Below are 26,140 nucleotides of genomic sequence, written 5' to 3'. Positions count from 1 at the left end.
TTAAAAGACAGGATTATGTCTAATAATGATTATAAACCAGTATAAAGGTATACATCTTTTTGGAAATCTGCTTCCCGGTTGTTTTTTTAATTTTTTCAGAAGGTCAGATAAACAAAAAGCTAGCAGGGATTAGAGAGTTAGTGTCCTGTTCAAGGACACTCCAGTAAGGTGGCGGCTGCTAATTAAAGCCTCCTATACCGACCCCAAAATCTCAACAAGCTGCTTATCTGCTGCATTCCTCTGCATAGAACAAATGCTTGATTGGTTGGTTAAAAAGTGAATAGTATTGCCAATAGCCAGCTACTAAATAATACGAAAAAGCCAAGCAGCAAAACCGGAATTACTTTTTAAAATTATTATTATTATTATTCATTAGGGTTTTTACGGCTGAAATCCAGATTATGTATGTAGTCTTTTTAGTTCTCTGTGCATTCTGTTGTGGTTAATTGGGACTGATGCCACAGCGCTGACTAACTTTAGAAGCTGTCCACCTTTCATTTGCCCAAGTCCTTGAAAGTAAGGAAGTGAGGATGCAGATTGGGTGGCCAGGAGGGTGATTCCACTCGGCCATATTGTGTGAGTCCTTGGGTGAAGCATGCGTAGACAGATGCAGTTTGTATCTGTCAGCCTGGATATGATCTACGACGCCGGGCCTCCAGCCAGCAGATGGTGGGAGAAATTAAATCTGTGACACAGACCGACACAATGGAGCTCAGAAATACAGTAGGGGGGGTACACCTGTAGTTCGGTGAGTATGTGTGTGTTCTTGTGTGTGGATGTGTGTGTCCCTGACTGGTTTTTTGTGCGTGCAAGTTTGTGCTTCAGTATTCATGCAGCATGTTGTGACAAATAACAGCCCTGCCTCTAAGACAGAAGTCAAACCTGTTCCGCTAGAAAGTAAACTCTTTTACACCCTGCATCGTTTTTCTTTACCAACCTACAGTATGAAACGGTAAACATGAGCTGACCACTTACTTTCTTCAACAGCATGAGGAAGCAGCTATACAATTGCAGCTTGAACATTACAGAAACCATCGAGCATTCAAAAAGAGAATCAGTGAGAGTGAAAAAGTAATGGGAATAGCGGTTACACAACAGACCTTATTTTGGTCATTGTGGATGATTTGAATAGCGCGAAGGAAAGGATTAAGTTGTCGGAGGAGCGGGGCTCGGTATTAAATCATTCCGATATAGCTTCTGTATTTATCTTTCCTGGGAAGAGGCGCAATGCGATTTCTATGCCGTTCATCCAGTCAGGTTTGTTGTCCGCACTTGCTTGGCTCCTGAGATATTTATTACTGGCATTGTGTCGCAGTCATTTTTTTTTTTGCCTCCGCACCGGGGACTATAATGCATGCCAAGCAAATAAAGGCCTTTTCTAACCAGTGAGGCAGTAATTTGTTTACTGTCACCAAACACAGGGCCACTAAACACATTCATTCAGCACAGTAAAGCTGGGACACTGTACTGAATCCCATTTCTCTAACGTTTTGAACTGTGTGCAGAAACTGATGGATTTTTAACACTGCTGTGTAATTATGGCCTCTTTCCCAATCTTAAAATTAAAGTGGCATAACATGGACTCACAGGCAGAGCTCTACTAATATAACAAGGAGCGGTATCACTCCAGGGTAAGATGTTCAACATGTTTTCACCAAGCAAGCAGCTAGTTTTTTTTCTCCACTGGAGAAGCTTCGAATCCTTGCATATTTCTCATTTGACCTTTCCAAAACATCGACATTTTGCGTTCAGAAACGAACTGCCAGGGAACTTCAAAAAAAAAAAAAAAAAAGGTGCGAAGCTGGACTGAAGGAGAACCTTTCTAATTCTCGCTCTGACAGCGGAGTTTTCCGGTAATGATGGGACTTTTGATCTGGTACCGTTAGATAACGTTCCTTTTTTCCATAGACAAGAGAATGTTCTCCAGCACTGCAGAAAAGTCACAGAATATACCGGAGCTTCTGCTCACACTTAAGGAATGTTCTCGTCTCGCCAGCAGCTCTGCAGATACCCGCTTGACATTTTTATTTTTTCATTTTAGAGGAATTTTTTGAGGAGGGTGAGCAGATAAGGGTTAAGACTTCCACTTTCCCAGGGCTTGACAGGACATTTGATTAATACAAATGAATACAACCACTTTGGTTTGAGATAAGATTTCCAGCTTTAAGCTTGTTTTTGGAAACACAGAACTAATGCAGAGCAAACAGCATTGCGAGCCATTTCATTCTCACACCATAGACGGAAATAAGAGCACTATTTATGTTTTTACAGGTTTTTTTCTCTATGATATGTGACCTGCTGTTGGGTGTTTGTGTTGAACGGCCTTACCAAGTATCTTGCTGATTTGTTTTCATTTGTAAAATATGCATTATCATTTATAAGTTACAAGTCGGTCGCTCTAGGCCTTTCCCAGGACTTGTCAATGTTGCAATTCCCTGGTTGCTAATAAAAGTCAATTAAAAACATGAACAGTTAAGGCTCTTGCTCAAGAATTTGGCTCTGGTTTTGGAAAAAATCTGTCAGCTCCCACTTGTGAAAACAGTCAATCTATCCATTGCCCCACAGAGCCTCATCAGTTTTATCATCACCATCACTGTCATGACGTGGCTTTGACACCACCTTTGTCATTTCTTGATCTGAGTCATTGCATTTTACATTTTACATGCTCATCAAATGTTAACAGCGATGAAAATATGAAATATTGCCTTGACAGGGAGAAGTGGCAGCACACTGCATTTGAGACTGATGTTGGGAGCTGAGATGTCTTTTCTGGCCGGCAGTAGTTTTTTTTTTTTTTTTGTTCACCTTACATCACAGAGACAAGCACCATTTACCTGAACATTTACTGAGGCAGTTCAATTCAAAATGGGCACTCAAGGTCAGAAACATTCAGCATCATTACCCAAGTAATGAGTCATTGTTCCCTCTGGTCATCTCTTTATGCTAGCCCACAACGTCAAAGCCACACTGTCTACTAGATTTAACAGAGAGAGAGGGAAAGGAGTAGATAGAAAAAATATGAAAGTTATAGAGACATTGAGGCAGAAACCGAAATGAAAGAGGGGATGAGATTTGGGAATGAGAGACTGACAGGGATAACATTTCTCAAAGCACCTCCCCCTCTTGTCTCAGCATTGTCTGCATCATTATTATTTATCCATACAAGACTGGCACATAACTGACTGACTCGATTTATTTTATGCACACAGTGCAGGCAGGATTGTACTTTTGTAAAGTAATTTATTAGGCTATTATTCAAAACTTCACAGTGAGAAAAAGATGATTACAACCCAGGATCCTCAGACTCTGACTTATGACAAACAAAAGAAAACAACTCAGTTTCTTCCAGCTGTATGTGTATGTGTATCTCTCTCTCTCTCTCTCTCTCTCTCTCTCTCTCTCTCTCTCTCTCTCTCTCTCTCCTCTCTCTCTCTCTCTCTCTCTCTCTCTCTCTCTCTCTCTCTCTCTCTCGACTTTGGGCCCATATGTAAGTCTCAGTGGTGTGACCTCTTGGGCGGGGGCGTGAGAACCTCCACGAACAAAGAGCAGGGCTGTTACAGCGTGACAGAATTACTAAGTGACTCGGGACCCATGACTGCAAAAGTGCTAAAGCCTTACTCGAACTCTGGTGTGAAAACATGCTTTTTCAACTCCCTACAGGTGAGTGGCACGCTACAACTATGTGTATATAAATATACAGCCACAACCCCGACTCAAGTCGTCAGCTTAGGTTAGATAAAAGACAGGGACCGTTGGTTAGACTCCAGACATGAGATGCTCTGTGTACAGAACTACAAAAACAGATCTAGTTGGACATGCATATTCATTTCCATATAACTGGTAACATTCATCTTCGTCATTATTTGACAGCCTTTGACCAAGTCTCTAACTCAGAAAGTGAATGAGTGAAGTCAACTTAAAATGTTGAGTAAAAAAACGAAATCCCTCGAAAGGGAATTCTTGAAGACTGCTGGTGTTACCTTCAATAAGAGGTTGGCAGCACTGACACAATATTGTATTAGGCTAAAAAAAATCCCAAGAAAGTGATCCAGACACTATAATGCACTTGTGAACTGCAGAATTTTAATAATACAGCCTACCTTTGAGCAAAGTGAAAGCACGTGTAAAGCTGCACCGATATGACTGTCGTAATCCATATTTTGCAGGATTGGCATAACAAAATAAAGAGCCAGGATATGAGAGAATCATAATTAATGCTCGACCTTCCCTTCGCTCTGCTAAAACCTATAATCCAGATCGACTTAGTGCATTAATGACTTCACAATTCTCACTGGCTCTCTGGATGAGGGTGCTCAATTTATTATGACAACTTCATGTGGATGCAAAGTCACATGTACTTTAAGTCATGCGGGGAGTGTGAGGCTTTTCTTTTGGAATGTAAAAAACAGGAAGTTTGTGCTTATGAAGTCATATTTTTCAACCTTAATTTAGGGAAGGTTGACTTGTTTTTAAGCAACGCTTAACTTAACCTTTCTCTGAGAGCTATCCAGGACAGCAACACTCCTCTCTTATTGGTCAGTGAGCAGCTTTACTGCATCTCTGCCTTGCTCAAAGGCACCACAATGACTTTAATGAAATCAATGAAAGGTTTTACAAAAGCTCAGCTGGTTTCTTTGTCGCTTTCTCCAGATTTCTATCATTTGATTCCAAACAGCAACATTCTTATGTGACACCAACTTCTAAAACCTCCAGGCTACCACCGCCCCATTAAGGAGGAGGATCATTAGTCTCCGTCTGTTTGGTGCTGCCCGAGTGTTTTCTTGTGAGCTGCTGCTGATATGAACTTGATGTATCGCTAGGCTACAAACAATAGTCTAAAAATAGAGTCGCGCTGACAACATTGCTACGTAAGTGTGTGTCTTCGTACTGAGAGTGTAAGTGACTATGCGTGATTCTGTGTGTACGAATGTACGATTCTGTGCTCACGTGCATGTATGAGCAGGCTCCGAGTTGTCCAGTACATCCTCAGGGCTCTGGATGGGCAGAGGAGTTACTGTATATTGATTAAACATGATGTGTGGTTTGTTCTCTACTAGCCTTGACTGATACTTGATACTTTTTACAAAAGCAGAACCACTTATTTAAGGGGATATTGCTTCATTACATTCAAACATTTTCCTCTGTTTATATTCAAATTATTTACAGTGAAACATCTGTATGCAGATATTTTTGAACAGGTGGAAACACAACAACAATATCACAGCAACAAGCCTTTATAATAAAAGAAAAACTCATATGTTTATCATTAACAGTTTTGGGATAGTTCAAATAAAGTCTTAGTTTGGAAATTAATATCTGTCTGTCGTCACCTTGCTAAATGTTCAACGAGGACTGTAATTTCATCAGCCATTCGTTTACTTTGGCTGTCTGCCATTTCACTCTGAACACGTAGCGTAAAACCGGCTTGCTTGTGCTTGTAGGCTGAGAGCAGCTGTCCACAGGTTTTTATGAAACCTACATTGTTCCGTTTTGTTGGAGCAAAACAATAAGCTCACAGTGGCTCCCCTCTGCTTAGAGTTGCAAATTAGTGGATTCGTCAACACTGGCAACCCTTTCTTAAGTCGTCACTCGATTTAATATTAACAGAAAGAATAATGATTAACCCGGCTTTAATTAGGTGTATATAAAAAGAAAAAGTAAGCATTATAAAAATAAAACGTGTCAAATCATTTTGGACAATTGGACTTTTGTATGTGGTTCAAGCTAAAACACACACTGTTAGTCATGCTTTCATGGTTAAAGGTCTGTTTTCCCTGCTATTAATGTATGCAGTGAATGTGTACTGGTAAAGCCTGATAGATAAAAGCATCCATCATAAGCTATGTGTATGTATCATACTTGGCTCTGGGGTGAGCAGCTACAATACTCAGGACGGGATCACAGAGAGAAGATGACTTGATGCAAAGCACGTCTGCTGGTGAGAACAGTTGCTCTATGTTGAGTAAGACTGTATTTTCTAGCCCCCCCAAACACTAACACTGTACTTATTCTCATCTAATACATGTCATGTTGGTGCAGTTTGTTTGTGCAGCATCCCTCATGATACAGTGCAAAGGAGAGGTGAAAAAAAAAAGAAGCTTTCTTTGCGCAGGAGAAAAGTCCCTTCGGATAGATTACGCAAGCACAGCCAATGATATCATCAAATCAGCGAGGACGGAGGGAAAAAGGAGGGGTGGGTGTAAGGAAGATGGGATTTAAATGGGGTATGGGAAGGATGTATTTGAATGAGAGGGGGTCTGCTTTAGTCAGTGTAATGGCTATGGACGGCCTTAATCTTCCTGCTGGCGAGCTCTGGAGCTTCTTTTTTTTTTAAAGTTTCTAATGAAATCAACTCCTGCTGCGACTAGAACCCACATGACAAAATTACAATCAATTAAGGAGGACATTCCTGCTCACAGCTCAGTGATATGGAAGGCTGAGCAGGGAGAGGTAAAAAAACCTCTGTTCACATAAATCACACACACAACTGTATGGGCGAGGAGAGGAAAGAGGTCCACAGAGGTCATAGTATCCTGTAGGCATGGAGGGTAGCTATTTATGTGTAAACAAGCAACACAATTTGATATATTCATGTGAAGCATTTTTTTTTTAAAAGTCCTTTGGATAATACACATCACAATATACACGTATAAGGCTTAATATTTCACTATAAGGCTTTTAGTGAGGCAATTTACTATTTTTTAATTGATTATGGGATTACTTTGCTGTTTAGGACAAGACTGATTGACTTATTGAGATGAGGAGACAAATTAAATATAGTATTTTTGCCAATAAATGGCAAATTTTTCTTACATTATAACGAGATTCTAAGTCACACATTTGCTGAATTGCAGAACTGTATGCCATCTAATTTAAAAACGCATTCCTTGCATTTTTTTGTCTGACCTTGTGGCGTTTACATTAAGATGGAGCTGCTCCTCCATGACACCAATATCAGGAATCCTCAGCATTTCCAAACCTCTATGTATGAATTATAAAGGTAAACACTCATATTTGCTTTGGGATATATTGGAATAAAAGCTTTAAAAGCCCAGCAGAAGCAGCAAGAAAGGGAGGAGGGGTGAGAGAAAAAGTAAGATGGAGAAAGAAACCGAGCAAAAAACTTATCTTACCTTCAAGCACTGTAAGCTTGGCACTGGTGTTGATCTCTCCAGCACTGTTGGTGGCTGTGCACTCGTAAATGGCTTCGTCTCTGTGTGTGCGCAGTGGCTGGATCCGCAGAACGGAGCCCGAGCCGTCATCAAACTCAATCACCTAGGAGTGCCGGAGCAAAGCAAAAGGGCAGGAATTTTATTTTTTTTAGGGGCCAAGGATATCTCTTTATTGCAACATATAAATGATATTTCTTTGGACGGGTTTTGTTTTTCTGATGTGAGAGGAGTAAAAGATTTAGCATTTACCAGTTTTGTAGCATTATTAGTTTTTTAAAAGCCTATTTTCATGTCTTGGTGCAAACATTTTTGACTTTTCAGAAGAAGAATATAAGTCTGTTCTCACTAAAAAAAGCCAAAATGTCCTCTTTAATCCAAATGAGAATCTGCTATGATGTTTAAAGAGTATGATATTATTAATAGACCTCCCAAAACACTGAACCACAACAGGTTCCATATCAAAGAACACCAACCAGAAGTATAACAGCACCCCCAGCACCAAAAACTACATTATGCTACAGAGGACGGACTGGTCAGAAACACAGTGTTAGTTCCCACCTATCCCTCTGTTCACATGGGTTCAAAAGAGGGAGGGGAAATACATCAAGTAATACATCAAGTAATACATCAAGTAATACATCAAGGCGGTGTGTGGCTAGCACGGTGAAGCTGAGGAACAGGAGAGGAAGGATGAGGGTGTGAAAGGACTGAAAGAGATGAAGAAGACTATATAAATCAAGATGGAAGGAGATTAAAGAGAAGGAAGGCCTGTCTGCTCTCACTTGGGGAAGAGAAGAGTTGGTGTGATGCTCAATAACAGGGGCAATTAATTGTGTGTGCTGAGTGAGTGTGTGCTTTGTGTAAACGCTGCGAGTGTGCACGCATGTGTGGGCGTGTCTGTGTTAATGAGAGACGGTTGTAAAGGCAGTCCAAAGCTCACGTGTGTTGTGTTCGTGCCTGATGTGTTTTATTTCTTTATTTTTTTATGTGCGGATATTGTGGGTGTGTGTGTACGTGAGTGTTCCAAAGATCTGAGTGTCACGCATGTGTGCTCACCTCAAAGCGCTGGGAGCTGACTTTCTTTCCTTTCTTCATCCAGGTGATTCTGGGTTTTGGCTCGCCGGCGGCCTGGCACACAAACGACGCAACTCCTCCCGAGATGCCCGTCTGGTCGTCCGGGGATTTGACGAAACTTGGCATGCCTGAGCAAAGAGGGAAGAGGGAGAGATGAAGGTGGTGTCAGTGCTTACTGCCAATCACATTTCCATGTGAAACTCTATGGGTATCATTTTCTCCACACAAAGGCTAAGACGACAGAACCCACACTGTTGCCGCGCACACCTGCAGCTCAGTGACGGGAGGAACCTCCAGTCTTTGTGTGCCTGCCTGTCACTGTATCATGTTCAATTTTCTCACCTGTGCTTTGACACGCCATTTGAAAAGGCAAAGTTTGTCAAGCAAGAACAATGAAGTTGCAGTTCTAACTCTTAAAACATGAGGGATTGCATTAAACCCAATGGATAAACAAGATCAGCAGAGAAACTCCTACTCTTCCACACACACACACAACAAATTACAGAGGAAGAAGAGCAAGATGCGGGTAAATTAGACACTAAAACTGGTTTGCACGTCCTAAAATCCAAACAAGGATGCTACTATGTTGTGATTGTGAAACCTCGTTGTGACCTCCTGGATAATTTGTGTTTACAACAACACAGTGCACTACCTTGGTGAACACCTATTGACTTCCCCTGTTTGCCTTCAGGGTGTTTTTTTACCAAGCACCACACCCGACATCATTGTGCGCAGGACAATGGAGTGTGTGTGTATCAGCGGCAGCCTGTCGAAGTTGACATGATGCTACAATGAGCGCACCTTAGCGCCGCGCTATTGCTGCCATGCTTTATTTACGGCCTCAGACGTGCATAACACAGAGCCTGACACAATGTCCTCATCATCAGCTCCGTCAGCTCGTGTTTCATCTCAGGAGTCATTAAATAGGGAGGTGGGGAACACCTAAACCGCAGTGGTGACGAGCAGACCGCCCCGCGGAGACACCCACAATGGGGTGAATCATTACGCTGAATACACAGAGGAGACGCCAGCCCTCTCCCTCTGAGCACACGCTGGGGACCATCCAGCAGTGGCTGCCACAATTCCTTTCTGTTTTATGTGTTCTAATATAACTTTGGTTGGGAGAAGGGAGAGATGGGGGGGGACATAACGTTGTATCTACAATCTTTCTGATATGGATAGAGCCTTCGGGGAGCATATTCTCCAGGTCTATCAGATGCAATGCAACCTCTGACCTCACTTTGATAGAGAGAGAGAGAGAGAGAGAGAGAGAGAGAGAGAGAGAGAGAGAGAGAGAGGTGGTGGGGTCTGTCATTGTTCAAGGACATTTCTGCAGAAGAGCCCTCTTCAAGCTATACAGCAGTATACAATCAAATATATACCGAAAGCATGCAGGCAGAGAAGTGTGCATGCATATATAACACGTTGATGTGAGATGATTCTACAAATTCAAATGCAAATGGTTGGAGGTACTTGCAGCTGTCTCAATACTTGTACTATCTGACAAGGTTGGGTGTCACAAAGGATTTAAGGTGGCCTTAGTAAATGTATATATTAAATTCATACATCAGTCAAACAGAAATCAATACCTTAAAACCGCTCTATACACTTCATATGGGAGCGCACTGAGAGGTACCGAATCGCTTTAAAAAGTATATTGCTGGAATCTATATTATTGTGTTATTTACTCTTGAAATAATGCAATTTATGACATGTTTTTTGTGTGTGTGTGTGGGGGGGATCAAGTCACTGTCAAATAACTGTCACAATAACACAAGAGATTAAAGATAACATGGTCCTTTGCTTTAAAAAAAAAACAATCACGATAAGCCAACTAAGACAAAAACACAATCAAATCCTCAGCATTTTATATAACACTGATAGGCTGAAGTGTGCTGTAGTGAAGTGTGAGTAGTGTGTGAGTAGGCGATCCACCGTAATCCATCACAAGCATACATCCATCTGTGACCTGTGACCCCTTCATAGTACCCAAACCCACCTGACATTTGAATGGTATTTTCGTTCTCCCAGGGACGAGACTTGGACTGCAACGGCGCAGTACTAAATCGTTTTCACTAGCGTCAGAATGTGACTGTGACACACGCAGGCAGCAGGCAGCAGCAGGAGAGTTTGTGCTAATGATTCAAACCAGATAAGCCTTTAAGAGTGTATGCCTGAGCATGCATCTGTGTGTGCTCGGGTGGCGAGTTGGAATCCTCAAGACCTGATTATCACCATTCTGACTTCCAAGACTTCCCGCTAACATCTGTCCATAGCTGTTCCATTTAAGTTAAGAGATGGGAGGATCAGGCCGCATTAAACAGTTCTAGGGAAATGCCTCAAAATTAAAAAAGGACCTAAGCTCATGTATTGCCACAAACATTTAAGTGAGGGACCACTGGATCTTAGAAATCATAAGGATTTTTAGGGATAAGTGGAAGAAAAGGGTAAACTGGCCCTGGCTGAGCTTTTCCTGTATTAAGCTTCTTAAAAACGCTTCCCCTGACCTATTACTCAAAGGTGAAACTATGGTACATTCGAAGCTGTCCATCGTTAATCCAGATCTCACCAAAGCATTCAATCACAAAATCTCAAAAAGGTCTATGATGACCCTTTCCCCCTGCCTTACAGACACGGTTAATAGTGGTCCCAATACCTTCAAAGGGGCAGAAGCATTTTAATTTTTTGACTGAGCACAGTTTCCTCCATCACTCTGCCATTACTGGACGGTGAGGATATCAAACTGCTGGCTTTGTCAGTTCTTTTCTTAGAGAGGCAAAATCCAAACTCGACCCTTTTTTTCCTCTGCCTGTGTCCCATTTTCCTGGCTGTCAGGCAGTTGTCACACGAGAACAATGGCGGGGACGAGGTGGAAAACACACAAACCTACCTATGCAAATCCTTCTCTCAGCCAGTGACTGCGAGCTTTGAGCTGCACTTTTTCTAAGCTTTGATACATCACATTCAAGAAAAACTCTTATCTCGACATTCAAGGCTTTAACGCATGCTCTCTTCACGCTGCCATGTGTAGGAAGTGCTGTCACAACTGTCATTGTTGGTTGCAAGGTGCCAGAATTTCAGGGTTGGGGTTATGGAATCATAAATACTTCATATTTACCACATTTAGTCTTCTCGCGCTAACACGATTAATGGGCTGCTCTAATTACTGAGGCTATCATGTAAACACCTAAACTGGGTAAAATTCAGAAAGTGATCCACATGCAAAACAGTGTAGCTGTACACAGCGGCAGCAAAAAGAAAAAAAGGCTTTCATGTTACAACTAATGAACGTAATAAGTTAATCAGAGAAAAGGAAAAAAAAAGCACACAAAAGCGAAAACCTTATTTTGTGGGACTAACAATGTGTGTCTTGTGTGCTACCACACATTCACACATACAGACATGATTATCAAACAAATCATAGGGTTATTAGGGAAATGAATGCAAAACCTTTCAACGCCTAATGTTCAAAAACTTCATACACATTGCTAGCTTAATTTAGCACTTGTCATTAGTAATAAATTGTAACATTAAGCAATCATGCTGTAGTGTGTACACAAACCAGGTGTATTCTCACTTATAACAACACCCATGCACATCGGTGCCAGATTGACTTTAAATGTAAATGTGAGGGGCAGCTATTGACATTATCTGCATAGGTATCTGCTTTAGACAATACTGAGGCTGCTGATGGCTCTGTGTAGGGGAGGATTAAACAGCTTCCCTCAGTAAACCCACTGCCTGCAGCAGTATTTGTGAGGTCTGAGGTCGTTAGAGAGATGAAAAGGTATGGGGGTTCCCGAACTCAAGTATTGCTACAGGTGTTTTAATTTCATTAGATAGATCTGAAGGTTTTGGGGAAGGGTAATAATGAACACCTGCAAATGTGCAGCAGACAACTTTCTCAAGGACAGCACAAGAAATTGGGTCGGATGAATAAACTAATATGGGTCATATTTCAGCGCAAGAACAGAGGTGAGCGTTTAAGAGACTGGATAAAATAGAAAGTGGTTTACTAAAATATTTATTCATATTTATTGTTTTGCTGTTCTGACCCACTCAAAGCAGCGTGGCTGTATGGTACATTTCCTGAGCAGCTTTTTTGGCTTTCTCTTTTATTCTTGTCTTGTAATAAATGTAGAGACAGCAGGGAGAGTCGCGTAAATGGCACTTGTGTGGCTAACAATTAGTGTATTCCCAAGCCTGCCAGAGTGCCCAATGAGAGCTACTCTGTGGTGTAGAGTATCAGGGATCGATACACACGCGGCAGAGGGAAAACCATTAATTCTTATTAATAATGGATTAGCAAGTTATCATTTTCATGAGGCAACACTTAGCGGAAATTTGTCTGATGGCATCAGCGCTGGTTGTATTAATGGAACACTTCCGTTAAGGCCTTTTCGGGCCATTAGCAGGCAACTTGTTTGCAATTAATTCCATATAAAGCTGCCTCCCCTGCAAGTTATTTACTCCAATAAAGTCAACTGCACTCCAGGCTGTTTGTTTAAACCAATAAACATCATGTTTGCTATCTGCACTTCTGTTTTACAGCTGAAAAACAAGCATTGTGTTATTTTTTCCCCCTAAATGACACATGTACATGCCACGTGTAAGAATTTACGTTGACGGCCCATCAGACTGAATTATATGAAGCAGGTTTACCCTCCCCCTTGGTCCAAGTATCTAAGGTCAACTCGATTTCTTTTTTATTATCTCATTTATAAATGTTATCTGAAATCTGTCAAATTGAGTTCGCATTAGGAGATAGGAAAGCAGCTGATATTGTGCAATGTACAGTTCAGCAGTCCACCAGCTCCTCCACTTGTTGTAGCTGTGTGAATCACACCATATTGTTTCCCTCACTGTGAACTAGATACACATACAGAGAAACGTGACTGAAACAATGTTTACATTTTTTTAGCTTGGGTAATAAGGCCTAAATCTTTAGAGAAACAAGGTTCAAGGTTTTCACCTCACACCCAGAACATCCTGGTTAGTATCCAAACTAGGACCTGTATGGGTGGAGCTTTGTTATTTTGAACAGGTTCTTTGCTGGATAGTCCGGTTTTGTTGCACTATCCACTCCCACTCATTGCCAGTCAGTTCACACTGCACGCACTCATCATAACACAGAAACCAAATAACCTTTTTTTTTGAAGAAGAAGAAGAACAACTAGAAGAAGAAGAAGAATGATAGCATAGTGGCGGAAGTTTGATGGAGCTTTAAAAGTTTTATCAGAACTTCAGCGAAATCGCTGGAGCGACGCCATTCATCATCGCTGAGATACTGTACTCAAGACAAAATATCTAAACCTATAGAAGAGAAAGGGCAAAAGAACAACATGAAACTTTCAATACCCTCGTGGACCATGAAGACAGGCTTTCTATCAGGCCTTCCAGCCTTCAGTGAATTATTCAAGACAGCGGAGAAGAACAAGAACTCTAAGTGCAATTACCCTTCACTCCCCTCTTCCCAGTGTGAGCAACATTAATGTAATGGCTTTCATCTTCTCAAGCCGATTATGAACGAGGGAGGCAACTCTCAAGTCTGCTCTCTCTCTCTTCTTATCTGTCAGTCAATATATGGCATTTTAAGAACAAAAGAAAAAAAATCACAATGTGCCTTGGTGACCAATGCCTAGAGTGTGCATTGAAAAAAAACAGCCGTTTAAAGGACATGAGAGGATAAATGCTTCAGTGTGCACTTTTTGATGGTGATGGTGACGAGATGGGTGTTATTTGTTATCACACAATTGAGAATCTGAGGTTTTATATTTTCTGGGGTAAGACTCACAATGTTGCTATTTTTTATGCATCCTGTATTTATGCGGGGGGACTTCATGATTTATGTTCATCTTAAGATTTTTTATTTTTTTCAGTAAAAAAGGGTTTAAACAGATATTCGATAAAGCCAGACACTAAAGTCTTTGTTATACTTACTTAAGATTACACTCATTTTGCGGCAGTAAGTTGCATAAGGAGAAATATTCTATTTTAATGAAAATGATAGTTGTACAATGAGAGCAAACTATACTTTTTGTTCTACAGTATCTTTTCTCAATGCTAACACCTATAATTTCTTGCTAGTTGGAGACCTACCATATCATTATCTGAGTGGATGGTCTTCCACACAATGTCGACAATGCAAATGCAAAAATGCTAAACCACTCCTTGTCTCCAGTGACCAGGATCTTAATGAAGTATGTGGCCTTAACCTACAAGACAAGCCAGCTAACGTCTTGGCTGAACTGCACAGCTCATCTGCATAACCCTGGGGCTACATCACCTGCAATGTTCATTCTATTCACCTGATGAAATATTCTCATTCCACCTGTCATGAAACTAAGCCTTTTTCCATTCTGAGACGGACTGACTGACTGCTGCATTTGGAGGCTTGTGTGGGTGGGTAACAAAATACAGAGAAGAAAAAGCACATTTTGAATGCAGTATGAATATGTAATAAAGTATATAGCATGACATCTTTGTAATGGAAATCCAAACTCCTCTGTGAAGTTGCTGTGGGAATAGGAAAAGGAGATTCAAGGCAAATGATGGGGGGGGGCTTTGTTAATGTAGCTGGGTAAAGTCCAATGGTCACCTTGGCTCGGACCCTGAAATTAATAGACCAGTGTGGAGAAAATGTTAAGTGTGTTAAGTGATCCCGGGAGGAGGTGGGTTGGGGGGATTGGCTGCTGAGATGGAGCCCGGCTTCTCCCATTTTGGGGTTAGCTCATCATCCATCACCATGCACCCCGGTGCGACCCCACTAACCTCATTAATTTGCCTCCCCTAGATTAGCCCTCCCTCAGAGACCACAAAGAGCCCCTACCATTGTTCTCATCGTCTCACCAACACGGCCCAGAGGTCTTAAGTAATTCAACTCTCCAAGAGGCAAAATTGAGGGAGAAATCAAATTATGTTACTGTGGGGACATAGAACAACAAAAAAAATGTGGGCTTTACTCCAGCAGGCCCCTTTGTTGCTTCCCTTATGATTTAGCATCTTTGTAAACTAATATGGCCATTTACCCATGGAAAGGTTGTCACTTGAGATCCGACCATGCTTTATGCTGCTACATGTACATGGGCGGTTTGGGTTGAGTTGCCTTTTCGTACATCTTGGAGGACGCTCCAACAGTGAACAATACTTGTGAATGGCAATGTGCCTATACATTACTATATTACGTCCTATCTAATGCCAACTATCTTGAATTTCCACAATCTCAACACAGTCCAATCAAGATTTGAATAAAACAGCTGTATGGGCACAAATCAGATCCTCATCAACCCTTCACAATCTCTGGTGATATTGGACTTTTCAATTCAAAGTAGTAAAATATTAAGTAAGAATGTAATAGGAAACAATGAGGACTGTACGTCTTTTGTTAATAAAGCCATCGTTATGAACATAGACTTTAAATGCATTTCCCCATCTGTCCTTTTCCGGAAGGACACGGGCGGTTCTTGTTGTCCTGTGGCATTGCCGGGTCCGGGACACGGCAGAGGGTTTGGGTGACTGCATCTGGCTCTGCTATTGAGCTCCCTAATTAAACTATTAATCTCACATCATTAACCCCCGATGACCCTCTCCTCCGTCCATTTTGACATTGCTGCACTGGCTTATGAAAACAACTTTCCATCAAATCTCCCCAACCTCTAAATTGCGTTCTCTATCTTGCAGGTGTTTTTTTCTCACATGCGGTGCTTTCTCGGAGAGCATTTTCTGTTGTTTAGGTTTCCCTCCATCTTATCCGCTCCCAATGTGCCTGTCTGTATGATGTGTGTGGACCGCAGCTGTGTGCTAACTGCATTACTCACCAAGTGGCTCTCCAAGGTGGATATGGTTACTTTTAATTAAAAAAGAATCAATTTCTATCCCTGTCAGTTTTTGAACTGGGTGGCCATATGGACACTAAAAAATACAATCCAATTTCCAGCCGACCAGCACCCCCCACCCCTCCTCCCGTCTGTCCACCCTTCTCCAAACCACTTTGGCACTTCAATCACATTAGTCCATTGTAGGAAGTTTAGAAATTGTCATATCAATTCATGGAGCTTTTCTTGTTGGTTATATGTCCCTCAATTTTGGGATATTTCTGTCAAAACCAGAATCCCTGTTTAAACTTCTTAGCGGTTTATCTATTGGAAAATAAGGAAACACAATAACAAAAAAAAACTGTCAATAAAACTAACAAACTGCAGTTAATTGATTAGTGGTACGTGGGGGGACATAAATCAGACACTAAAAGGCTGTGGCATCTGGTTTGATGTAAAAAGGTCCTTTAAACTTATTAAGTTAATTATGGTCCCGTTGTTACCCTTCTGCCACTGGGAGTGGAAAGAGCAGGCTCGGACACAAAGGCCTCGGTGGTCTTGCTGCACCTCACATTAAAAGCGGCCCCAAGATTATGACACGAGAGGCACGTCAAGAGACACATACATCAAAAGCTTATTAAAGCCAGTGAAATAACTCACAATGACAGCACTACAAAAAGATAACCATTACATTTATGTGCTGCCTATGTATGACTTTGAGGCTGACCTTGTGGGCCAGTGGCCTAGTGTGTACCGGGAGGCGGTATAGAGAGCTGGTTGATTAGGCTGAGCTCCCCGGGGGATCGATGAGACGTCTGCGATCAGCACTCAGACTAATCACTGTATTGCATACCTTCGCAATGACGATATAAGATGAATGATCTAACAGGGCTATTACATTGATAATGCTGGTGAAGGATTTCTTGCATTTATTTGTGCTTCTAAATCATGATGAATTGTACCATCTTGAGTATTATAAACAAACAATGACCTTTGAAATGTAGTCACCCTAAACCAACAAACTATGCACTGTGAATGGATTCACTTGGATTGGATTCACTTTTTTTTTTCACTTGGAATGGATTCACTTTTCTTTTTGTTTTTTAACACTGCTCACACGTTTGCTGCTTTTGGTTGTATTGCCTGCTGAACTTTTTCAAGGAGGAGACAAGGACACCAGACTGAACCCATGTAATCAGAAACTTGCCAGGCACCCCGGCCATAATATCTGTCTGGTGTCTGCCCTGTAATACAGGAAATCCAAACCAGAACTATCACGTTCACATAACTAAGTTGCATACAAATTACAGGCTGGATCAAATGCACACAACCCTGCCATTAGTGGTAGGTGTTATTTTTGCCCCCCAACTGTCTTATTTTAATTCTATGTCTGTTTGCTTTACAGTCTGGGTAATAGCAGGTCTAGGCATTTTCCCATGTGTGCGCAGATTAAACTACAACCACAGCTTAACCTCGGACAAGAGCCAGACTTCTCTATAAGTCTTTAAGTTTGGTTTATCTTTCCTTTTCGCTGAAATGGCATCTTTTCTCAAGTTCCTCATTTGTCTATGCACGTTTCTGTGTATTGTCAATGAAAACGCTTGTGCCTGCTTGTCACAGGAGAGTATCTTTGTCTCTTAATTAAAATGCTTGGCTCCGGCTTTTTATCCGCAAATGATATGATTGCCTGAATTTGATACCAGGGCAATCTTGTTCTCATGGGAGACAGAGAGTGAAAAAGACTATGTAATTTCCAAAGTAAAGATACTGTAGAACATTGTCCAAATTACCCCATCATTCACAAAATTGAACACAGTAAAATAAAAGCTGTTTCTAGCTGTGTCCGATTCTTTAAATACCTCTGTATTGTTTGGCTACCGAAGATGGTAAATATAAATATAGGCATAGAATATTGTGGAAAAATACAAAATATGTTGGTACACAACATAACATGACGATGAACAAGCAATAAATAAAATACTGACATTGCAAATCTTGCTTTGTCAAGAAGAGTGCCATGGCAATTATTCACTGACCAAATATGGTCTTAGAGTTGTCTAATGTATTTCCTCCAGACAATTAACTATCAGCAATTCCTACTTTATTTGAATTCTTAAGCAACTGCTATTTGTTATTTTACATCAGGATACAATGGAGGCACCAGACATATTGCAATTGTTTTGGATAGCATAGGAAATGTACCACAAATAGACTTGGATCATATACATCTCATTGTGTTTAAGTCCGGGAATGGATTCAGTGCAGTGGGGCCCCTCTATTAAGTCTTACTTGATTTGGTCGGATCACATTACAAGCTGAACAAAGACAGTCTTGTAAGAACACAAGAAAAAAAATAAAACAGGAGTAAAAAAACTTTTCTGCAAGGTCAAGTTCACACTGATACAGTGGAAAACTCGGGCCACACCGCAAGAGACAAAGATGACAACACAGGGCTGAGTGAGACAAGACAAAGGGTAAAGAATAACAAATCCTACTGGACCCATGTTTCAGAGCACAGGGCAGTTGGCGTGTTCAGGTGGGGGAATTGGAAGGGTAGGGGTATAATTGAATTACAGTGACCCCGCGACAGCCCTATAGGTGAAGTCATGTGCTGAATTAAATCCGTCCCTGACCCCGTCTTTGGAAGGGCAGCGCTTCTTGGCTGCTCCCAGGACCCAAAGGCACAGCAACAGTGACACATCTTTCTGAGCGCCTTTTCTTCAGCCAGCAACGTCACTCAGATTGACAGACGGACAGAGAGGCCGATGGAGCATCACTTCGAGCACTGTACGCTCTCTGAAGCTCTCTATACATTAAGACGTGCATGAGACGCACTGCTATTTTTGTTTGTCGGAATCCACTAAAGGCACCAAACGTAAATTCAATCTGTATTCTATTTTAAATGCACTGCACAGCATGAAATCGTGTTCTCTGTGATTGGCCCTACATTCAATTAATGTGGGTTAAATTCAACTTAACATAATACTGTGAGTCTCTCTTTAAACGAGGAGAACATCTACAAAAGGGCTGCACTCTTTCAACTGATCACTAGGCAATTTAATAAACCTGAAAGTAGTCTAAAAGAAAGTGCTTTTTACCCTCCCATTGTGTTCGATTTCTTTCAGCAAATGAGGGGCTAAAATGCTCTTACTGTCAAAATACTTGTCAAGCTTAAACTATAATCAGATTGTGCAGGAGGCGAGGCAGGTATTCACAGGTGAGTGAGGTTACTTACTGTCTGCCTGCGAGGAGAACACCATGCAGCTGAGCAGAAGCAGGAACGGCAACGCCTCTCTGGGCAGGAGGGGCACTGCCAGGTGACTATTAGGCCCCATGTTCCAAGATGGCACTGCTCCCTCCTCAGTCCCCTGCTAGACGAATCCCACTCTGACAGGATCAAAGACTAACACCTGGGAGAGAAAAACACATGCAGAACAGGAGTGCAGAAACATTAGTATTCAAACCCACTATGTATTTGCATATATTTGAATGAGCATAATAACACAGTAAAGCGGATATATCAAAAGTAAGTCACAGAGCAGAACCAAAGGAGTTGGAAATATTGCGTATTTGTAAGAAAAGCCGTACTCTCGTGAGACAACAAGATATTTGGTCGCGATCAACAAGTCACGCAATGCCTACAACAAAATCCTGCTCTGGGCAGATGAAAATAACAAGTGAAGGAAATGTAACAACCAGATCGCGTTAGGAAACAAATGCAGAACAGTGCAACAGAGAGAAATCATGGGAAGGAATAGCAAGAACAAAGGGGAGGACAGAGCTCAGTATTAAGCTCCTCAGCTCTCCTCTCACAATGGGGATCAGTTAAAACCCCAGAGGACCCACTGAACAGTACTCCCTGAGGGCTGCCGCCCACTTAATGTGCCCCATCAAGAAATTGAAAACTGTGTCTTCCAGATGGGTTCAAATCACACTAAGTGCCATGATCTCACAATGTGACAACATGTATGCATGCATAAACATTTACATACAACACACCCCATGGGGGGCATGGTTGGTCAATAAAGCAGCAGCAGGTGTACCACAAATGAACCATAATTAACAGAGCAATAAAACAGAAAGCATTGCTCCATTGCCTTAAGTAGTGGGTGGAGACACAAAAACAAGGGCTGTTGCTCAAATTAAACTGCCACAGCATTGATTCTTTGTCCTTTTTAGGATTAGATTCAGAGTAGGAAATGACTAAGCCAGCTGATAAGAATTAGATGCATGACCTTAAGTTTGTTATAGCCTGCAGTTTAGATGTCTAATGCTATTATAAACATAGTGACTGTGTACCCCCATAAATTGAGCTAACTAAATTTCATTTCCCTACACTCTTGCCCGTGGCCATCTGTGATGAGTAATCATAATGCTGTAAAGCAGAGCACAATATGGTAAGGATAAATATCTCTCTTTTGATGGAATTAAAGCAGTATCTCCAGAGGACTTCAGAAAAATGAACTAAAAATTAGGAAAGTTTTAAAAGTTTTATAGTAAGCTTCAAGGATTCTGTATAAAGCTTTTACAAGAGGCCTATCGGAATTGAATTGAAAAAGTTCTCAGCTCGTCTGTTCAGTCTCACTGTCGAGTTTATGGTGGCAACCAAACAATACTGATTACTGATATTTGTGATAAGAGAAAGAGAGGCGCTCACAATGCGGAATATCTTGAGGCTTGCTGGGTGGCCAGTCAGCTTTAGTTCTATTCAGTTCAGCTAAATAAGTTAGTGTCAGGTACACAATGCCTCCAGTATCTTGTGGTAGAAAAACCTTTCCCTCCTTAAGCCTGTGGAGGTGTTGAGCAGCCCATTACTCATGTGGCTATTTCAATGCGGGAGGAAACACAGGAAAAAACGCACACATCGGGCAACTCTTTGACCACCCTCTTTGTGAAACAAAACCAAGAAAAACACTGCCAGGCAGAGATCTTAGGAAAGCTAAATTTCAAGTGGTTCCTTTTTATTCACCGGAGCTCTGCTTTAACCTCTTCAGATGTCACTTGGCGAAAAGAAAAAAGACAGGCATGGTTGAGTAAAACGATGTGGCGGAATTTGTGAGTCACGGTGCCGGTGCCTCACCTGGGCACGGCTGCAGACAGGTATCATTGACAGCCAGCTCTTCATCTCTGTTTGTCACTTAGAGGAATGAGCCTCGGGGCATTCACGTCTGTTTAACTTATTTCCGATGCAACACACCTTGCATCTGAGGAATTTACCAACGATGTGTGCACATATTGTCAGTGGTAGTTCAAGCTGTGATCGTATCGAGCTGTATTATACTCCTCCCTGCATGTGGATTTTTGAAAATACCAACAAGTAATAAAAAAATGATTTAACACCTCTGGAAAAAACAGATTCCCTTGCGTCTTCACCTTCACTGCTAATGAGAAAGCAGCTCGTTGTTGGTGTGTTAAGCTGTGACAGTCTGGAGAAGAAAAGAGATACACAAATACAACTGCTCAGGGTGCCAAAGAGCTGGATCCCCCCCCACCCACTCTGAATCCAGGATTTAAGACAGTTAGGCCTAATTTTTTATTTCGACTTAATACCCAAAGTTAGCTTCGCAAAACGAATGTAACTCACATCAAGTTTGTTGGCTGACAAATTTGTTTTGACGCTCATTTTTTATGAACGCCAGCGTTGCGTTGGTTCATGACGGCGGGTAGAGAGAGCGAGCGAGGCTGATGGAGTTGGCTACTCGCCGTGCTCCAAACCCTTGGCGGTGGAGGGATATCTTTTACAGCAGATGCCAGAGAGAGGCAGATGCTTTTCATCTTCAATGAGACAAATTCCTAGAGCGAGGTTTATTCTTTATTTATATAGCCGCTTATTTATCCCGGTGCAGCTTGGTGCCTCCCAGCTGCACACAAATACTATGGGAAAAACACTTAAACCACTATGTGCATTTGTGCTGTGGCGATAGTGCTACTGAGGGAGGGACAGGGCACCAACATGGGAATGGTACACAGGAAACGCTGTTTGCAACTATGTGGGAGAGCGAGAGGAAAAAACAATAAGACCATGTAGGGTTGGATGGCTGCCCTTGTGAGATTGTTTGTGAATCCTTCTGTCTTGTTAATGATTTAGTTCTGAAGTCTGGCTAGTGTATGAGGAAGAGAGCAAAGTGTCTATGACAGAGAAATAGTTAGCCCTGCATAATTGAGGATAAAATGATCATCCAGATTATTTCAACAGAAATTGAGAACCTAATTAATAATCACAATAATTAGTCACGATGAATTCAGGAGCTTAATTGTTTTGCAGCGAGAGAGGGTTTCAAAATGAATACAGTTGGAAACTTCAGTGCACATACTCAATTAATGTTTCATAAACTAGTATGCCACAATGTACTGAAGTTCTACATATTTCTTAGATTGCAAATGGGAAAAGTATGACATTCTAGCTAAGAAAATTTACTGAATTTATTTATCACTAGCAAATTAGAGGTTTCTGGCACAACGTCACCTTCTTTCAAGGTGCACTGAGGAGGGTCTTTTGTTGCAATTTTATGGGATTTGATATTGTCCTGACCAATCAGTTAGCACAATTAGGCGGATTTATGAGGAACAGAATTTGGTTTCCTCAGATGAAGAAAATAATAGACAAGACAAAGTCAAAATGGTTTAGTTCCCTCCAGCTCATTATCACTCTTTACTTATTGAAGAAACATAAAAAAAAAAAAATGAAGCTTAAAGCTTCCTACTCTCATTATAAGCTAATGTTTAGGAACAGCTGTTTTGAAACACTTAAGACAATTTAAGATGTAGATGGTGATTCCGGCTCAATAAAATTGATGACGCAGCATTAGCATTAGGATCATGTATTCTATATACAGAAAGAGAATTTTACAGTGGCACCATTGTATCTTAACACAGAAACCATGAAGGAGAACAGAAGGTTATTACATTGACATTAAAGTTGAAATAACTATTGCCGAATTAGGTTAAAAAGCTTTGGAGTCTCAAGTATCTGGGGAGTTCTCATGAATGCACTGCATAACATATACTGTATATATGTACGCCGTACTGAAGGCAGATGACTAAGAGGTTTAGTGAAGTAATTAACATAAGAACAATGGGTTCTGAACATCTTAAACTGGACATTTTGTAGCACAAAAGGCGCTTTTGAGTGAGGGGAACGTGTCGAAAAAAAGAATCACCTATCCTGTTTGCTTGCTTGCCACCCACATCAAGCTGGCTGTCATTCAAGTCATTACCCCCGAGTGTGTGTGTGTGTGTGGCAAGGGAGTGGCCACCCATACAGAATTGGTAGTCTACAAGCAGACAATGACGAGATGAAACGAGACACAGCTGCGCAGAGAGAGCGCAGAGGCTGAGTAAACACTACTATTAAAGTAACTACAGGTAGCATCTCTGCACTCCATCCTTTTCCATCCCTGCTACTCATGTTCTCTCTGTTCTGTGGGGGGCTGGGGGTGGGGTGGGGTTGGGGTGGGGGGGGGGGGATGATATATGGCTAGCAGTGTGGGGAGCTAATCACGGCCGTCTCTGGAGGTGATAAACCCAGACCAGAGGGGTTTGTGTTGGCCCAGCTTGCAACGGCTCCATAAACACAGTTACAAGGTGAATTTGGACAGCAGTGTTTTGGCCCCCTGATTAGTTTTCCATGCCCTAGAAGGCTAACCCGCACTATTCTGTGCTCCTTTTTTATTTTTTTTACCTCAGCAGTGAACACGCACCGCAAGACCCCAGGAGAGTTACTGCAAGCCTACGAGCCCAGTAATGTAAAATGAAAGTGTAAAGTTACCAAATGAGGTTTCTCCCTCCAACTCTGAAAGCCTTTCTGTATACACAGACTTGATGGTGCATGTCTTTTTTATTTTTTATTTTTTTTTACAGGGCTGCGACAAGGCCCTGCATTGAAATTCACCTAACAAAGAGTAATGTCCTGTGACCCATCAAGTTTTACAGCACTTTTGTTTACAAGCTGATTCCACAGAGTTAATTGTTAAAGCCTTACTGCCGAGAAGACGATTGAAAAACTGGCAGAACGGATAAATGCACTTCCTTAAGTTGAGCAGTAGAAAGTAAGGATTGCTGATTATGCTGACCTGCAATGAAAAGCACTCATGTAATAAATCGCACAGTTAAGTGTCTGCTTGTGTGGATGACTCAAAGAAATCCATCAGGTAGTTAATTCCAGACATTTCAATAATTACCTAGAATAATACAACATCCACATCCATGATAAATGTATGCAGACATTTGCAACACACGACACAGAGTCTCCATGACGTATTGTGACGTAATCTGTGACGCATGAGTGTTGAACTTAATGCGCCAGGCACCCGATGCACTGACTGGCTCCTGCACAGAAGGCAAAGACAAAAGCACGTTGGCTTCACCCATATGATACAATGTCGATTGGCATTTAGTCTGGTTGACTGAACATTTAACAAAACTCAAGCACCCCCATAAATTGCCAATGAAGCGGGAATTTACAATCACCTCTGGGGGGCTACCAATCTTTTCAGCTGCAAATCAATCTTGGAATGAAAGGTGATATGTATTACACTGATCTGTATTACACGGAGTAGAAGAGACATACCAGAGTGCCACTTCCATTTGAATTTATTGGAGAGTGATTATTGGCGTTGCAGAGCAAGGGGAAAATGGCTTGCACTACAAAGTGCTGGGCAAAGGGCCTGCAATAAATCAAAAAAAGCATGCTCAATGTAAAACAGACATTCATCAAATAACAGCAATGCTCTGCATACCTGGAGCAATAGAGTGGATGAAACAGCTCTCTGTAAAGTAGTACCAGTCTGAGGAGCATCATTTCCTAAACCATGCTTTTATGCTTAGGACCTATTTATGGAAAACTTGTCTTCATTGTTTATTCATTTTATCCCCTTTGTTGGCATTTTCAATGTGTGTATCTTAATATTTGACATTTTTATTTTATATCATTGAGACTAACATTATAATATTGCTTATAAAGCACTACTGCTTACCTTTCTGTTAATGAACTATCCTTTGTGTTTTTATCTCTGTGGATTGTGGGGCATTGCTTTATTAAAAAGTGGTATATAAAGAAAAAAGAAAGAAAAGCTCTATTGTAGGACCTAAATACAACTGATGGACAATGATAAAATGACAAAGCTTTGTATTTAATTCAGGTTCTCTAAAAATGTTCACAGCCAATAGCCTTGCCGTAATCAAAGACTGAACAAAATTAAAACATGTTAGTGTTTACAATGTAGAGAGTTCTACAAATGAATTACTGCATAATTAAGAATGATTTTTGTGCTATGGCCAAACATTAAATTAGCAATAGAAACTGAGACACATTCGCAATGGCAGATGTGCAAATATATCAAACGGAAATTCACACTGTCAGGCAAGAAAGATGGGAAAGACGTCACCACTTGACGGTTTGCTTGCAGACAGATGGTGCCATAAAATGACTAGGCAGGCAGCACAGAAGGCACGGAGCGCACGCACTCCCCCCCCTCCTAACACCACAACTTCAACTCCTCCACCCCCACCACCCCCTGGGCAGAAAGCCTCGTCTCCACCAGTAAAAAGCAGGGTGAAGGCTTGTGAGCTGAAAAGACAAGCAAACGCGGAGCTCCATAGATCAATAGATGACCAAAACGGATGCAGTTGTTACAGCTCGGCTCCAACCAGGGATCCATCATGGCTGGGAAGAGCAGGCGTATTAGAAAACTAAGCATTGCAGAACTACAGCAGTACACGGGTTGATAGGGAATACAAAACAAACTGAAAACACACAGTATAAGCAGGGTTTCTCACTATGGTTCAACAAACCGTCACTTTCTCTTTGTGTACAAGTGTATTCTTTTTCAACAGGTCGCACTAAGGTGAGGATATTGGGCCCAACTTGTATAAGAGGGTAGAAGGGGGCTTTTGAGGGCTTCATACTATTCAGCAGGTGTCTACACTGTTCTAAATCAATTACCTCTAGTGAGTCAGTGCTTAGGGTAGGGGGGTATTGTAAATCAGCTTGGTGTCAGGCCAGATTAGTGACTGTAACGGGCTGGGAGCGAAGCCCTTTGGCCAACAGGGAACCTCCAGAGGCCTTCATGAGAACCAAGC

At 41.5% G+C, this 26,140-nt stretch overlaps 1 protein-coding gene across 1 annotated transcript in view; it reads right to left on the bottom strand.

The window, feature by feature from the left end:
• The window catches only part of LOC129089019 (receptor-type tyrosine-protein phosphatase F-like), a 121,965-nt gene that overhangs the window by 85,933 nt on the left and 9,892 nt on the right, over positions 1 to 26,140 (bottom strand). Inside the window, exons 2-4 of the mRNA XM_054596334.1 lie at positions 19,296 to 19,470; positions 8,229 to 8,374; positions 7,134 to 7,275 (exon numbers count right to left, since the gene is read on the bottom strand). Coding sequence (XP_054452309.1) covers positions 7,134 to 7,275; positions 8,229 to 8,374; positions 19,296 to 19,395 — 388 coding nt within the window. The 5' untranslated portion in view covers positions 19,396 to 19,470. The remainder of the gene's footprint in view (positions 1 to 7,133; positions 7,276 to 8,228; positions 8,375 to 19,295; positions 19,471 to 26,140) is intronic.

This window comes from Anoplopoma fimbria, chromosome 3, assembly GCF_027596085.1.
Source record: "Anoplopoma fimbria isolate UVic2021 breed Golden Eagle Sablefish chromosome 3, Afim_UVic_2022, whole genome shotgun sequence".
Classification (NCBI taxonomy): domain Eukaryota; kingdom Metazoa; phylum Chordata; class Actinopteri; order Perciformes; family Anoplopomatidae; genus Anoplopoma; species Anoplopoma fimbria.
This window is presented reverse-complemented; position numbering and strand designations above follow the sequence as displayed.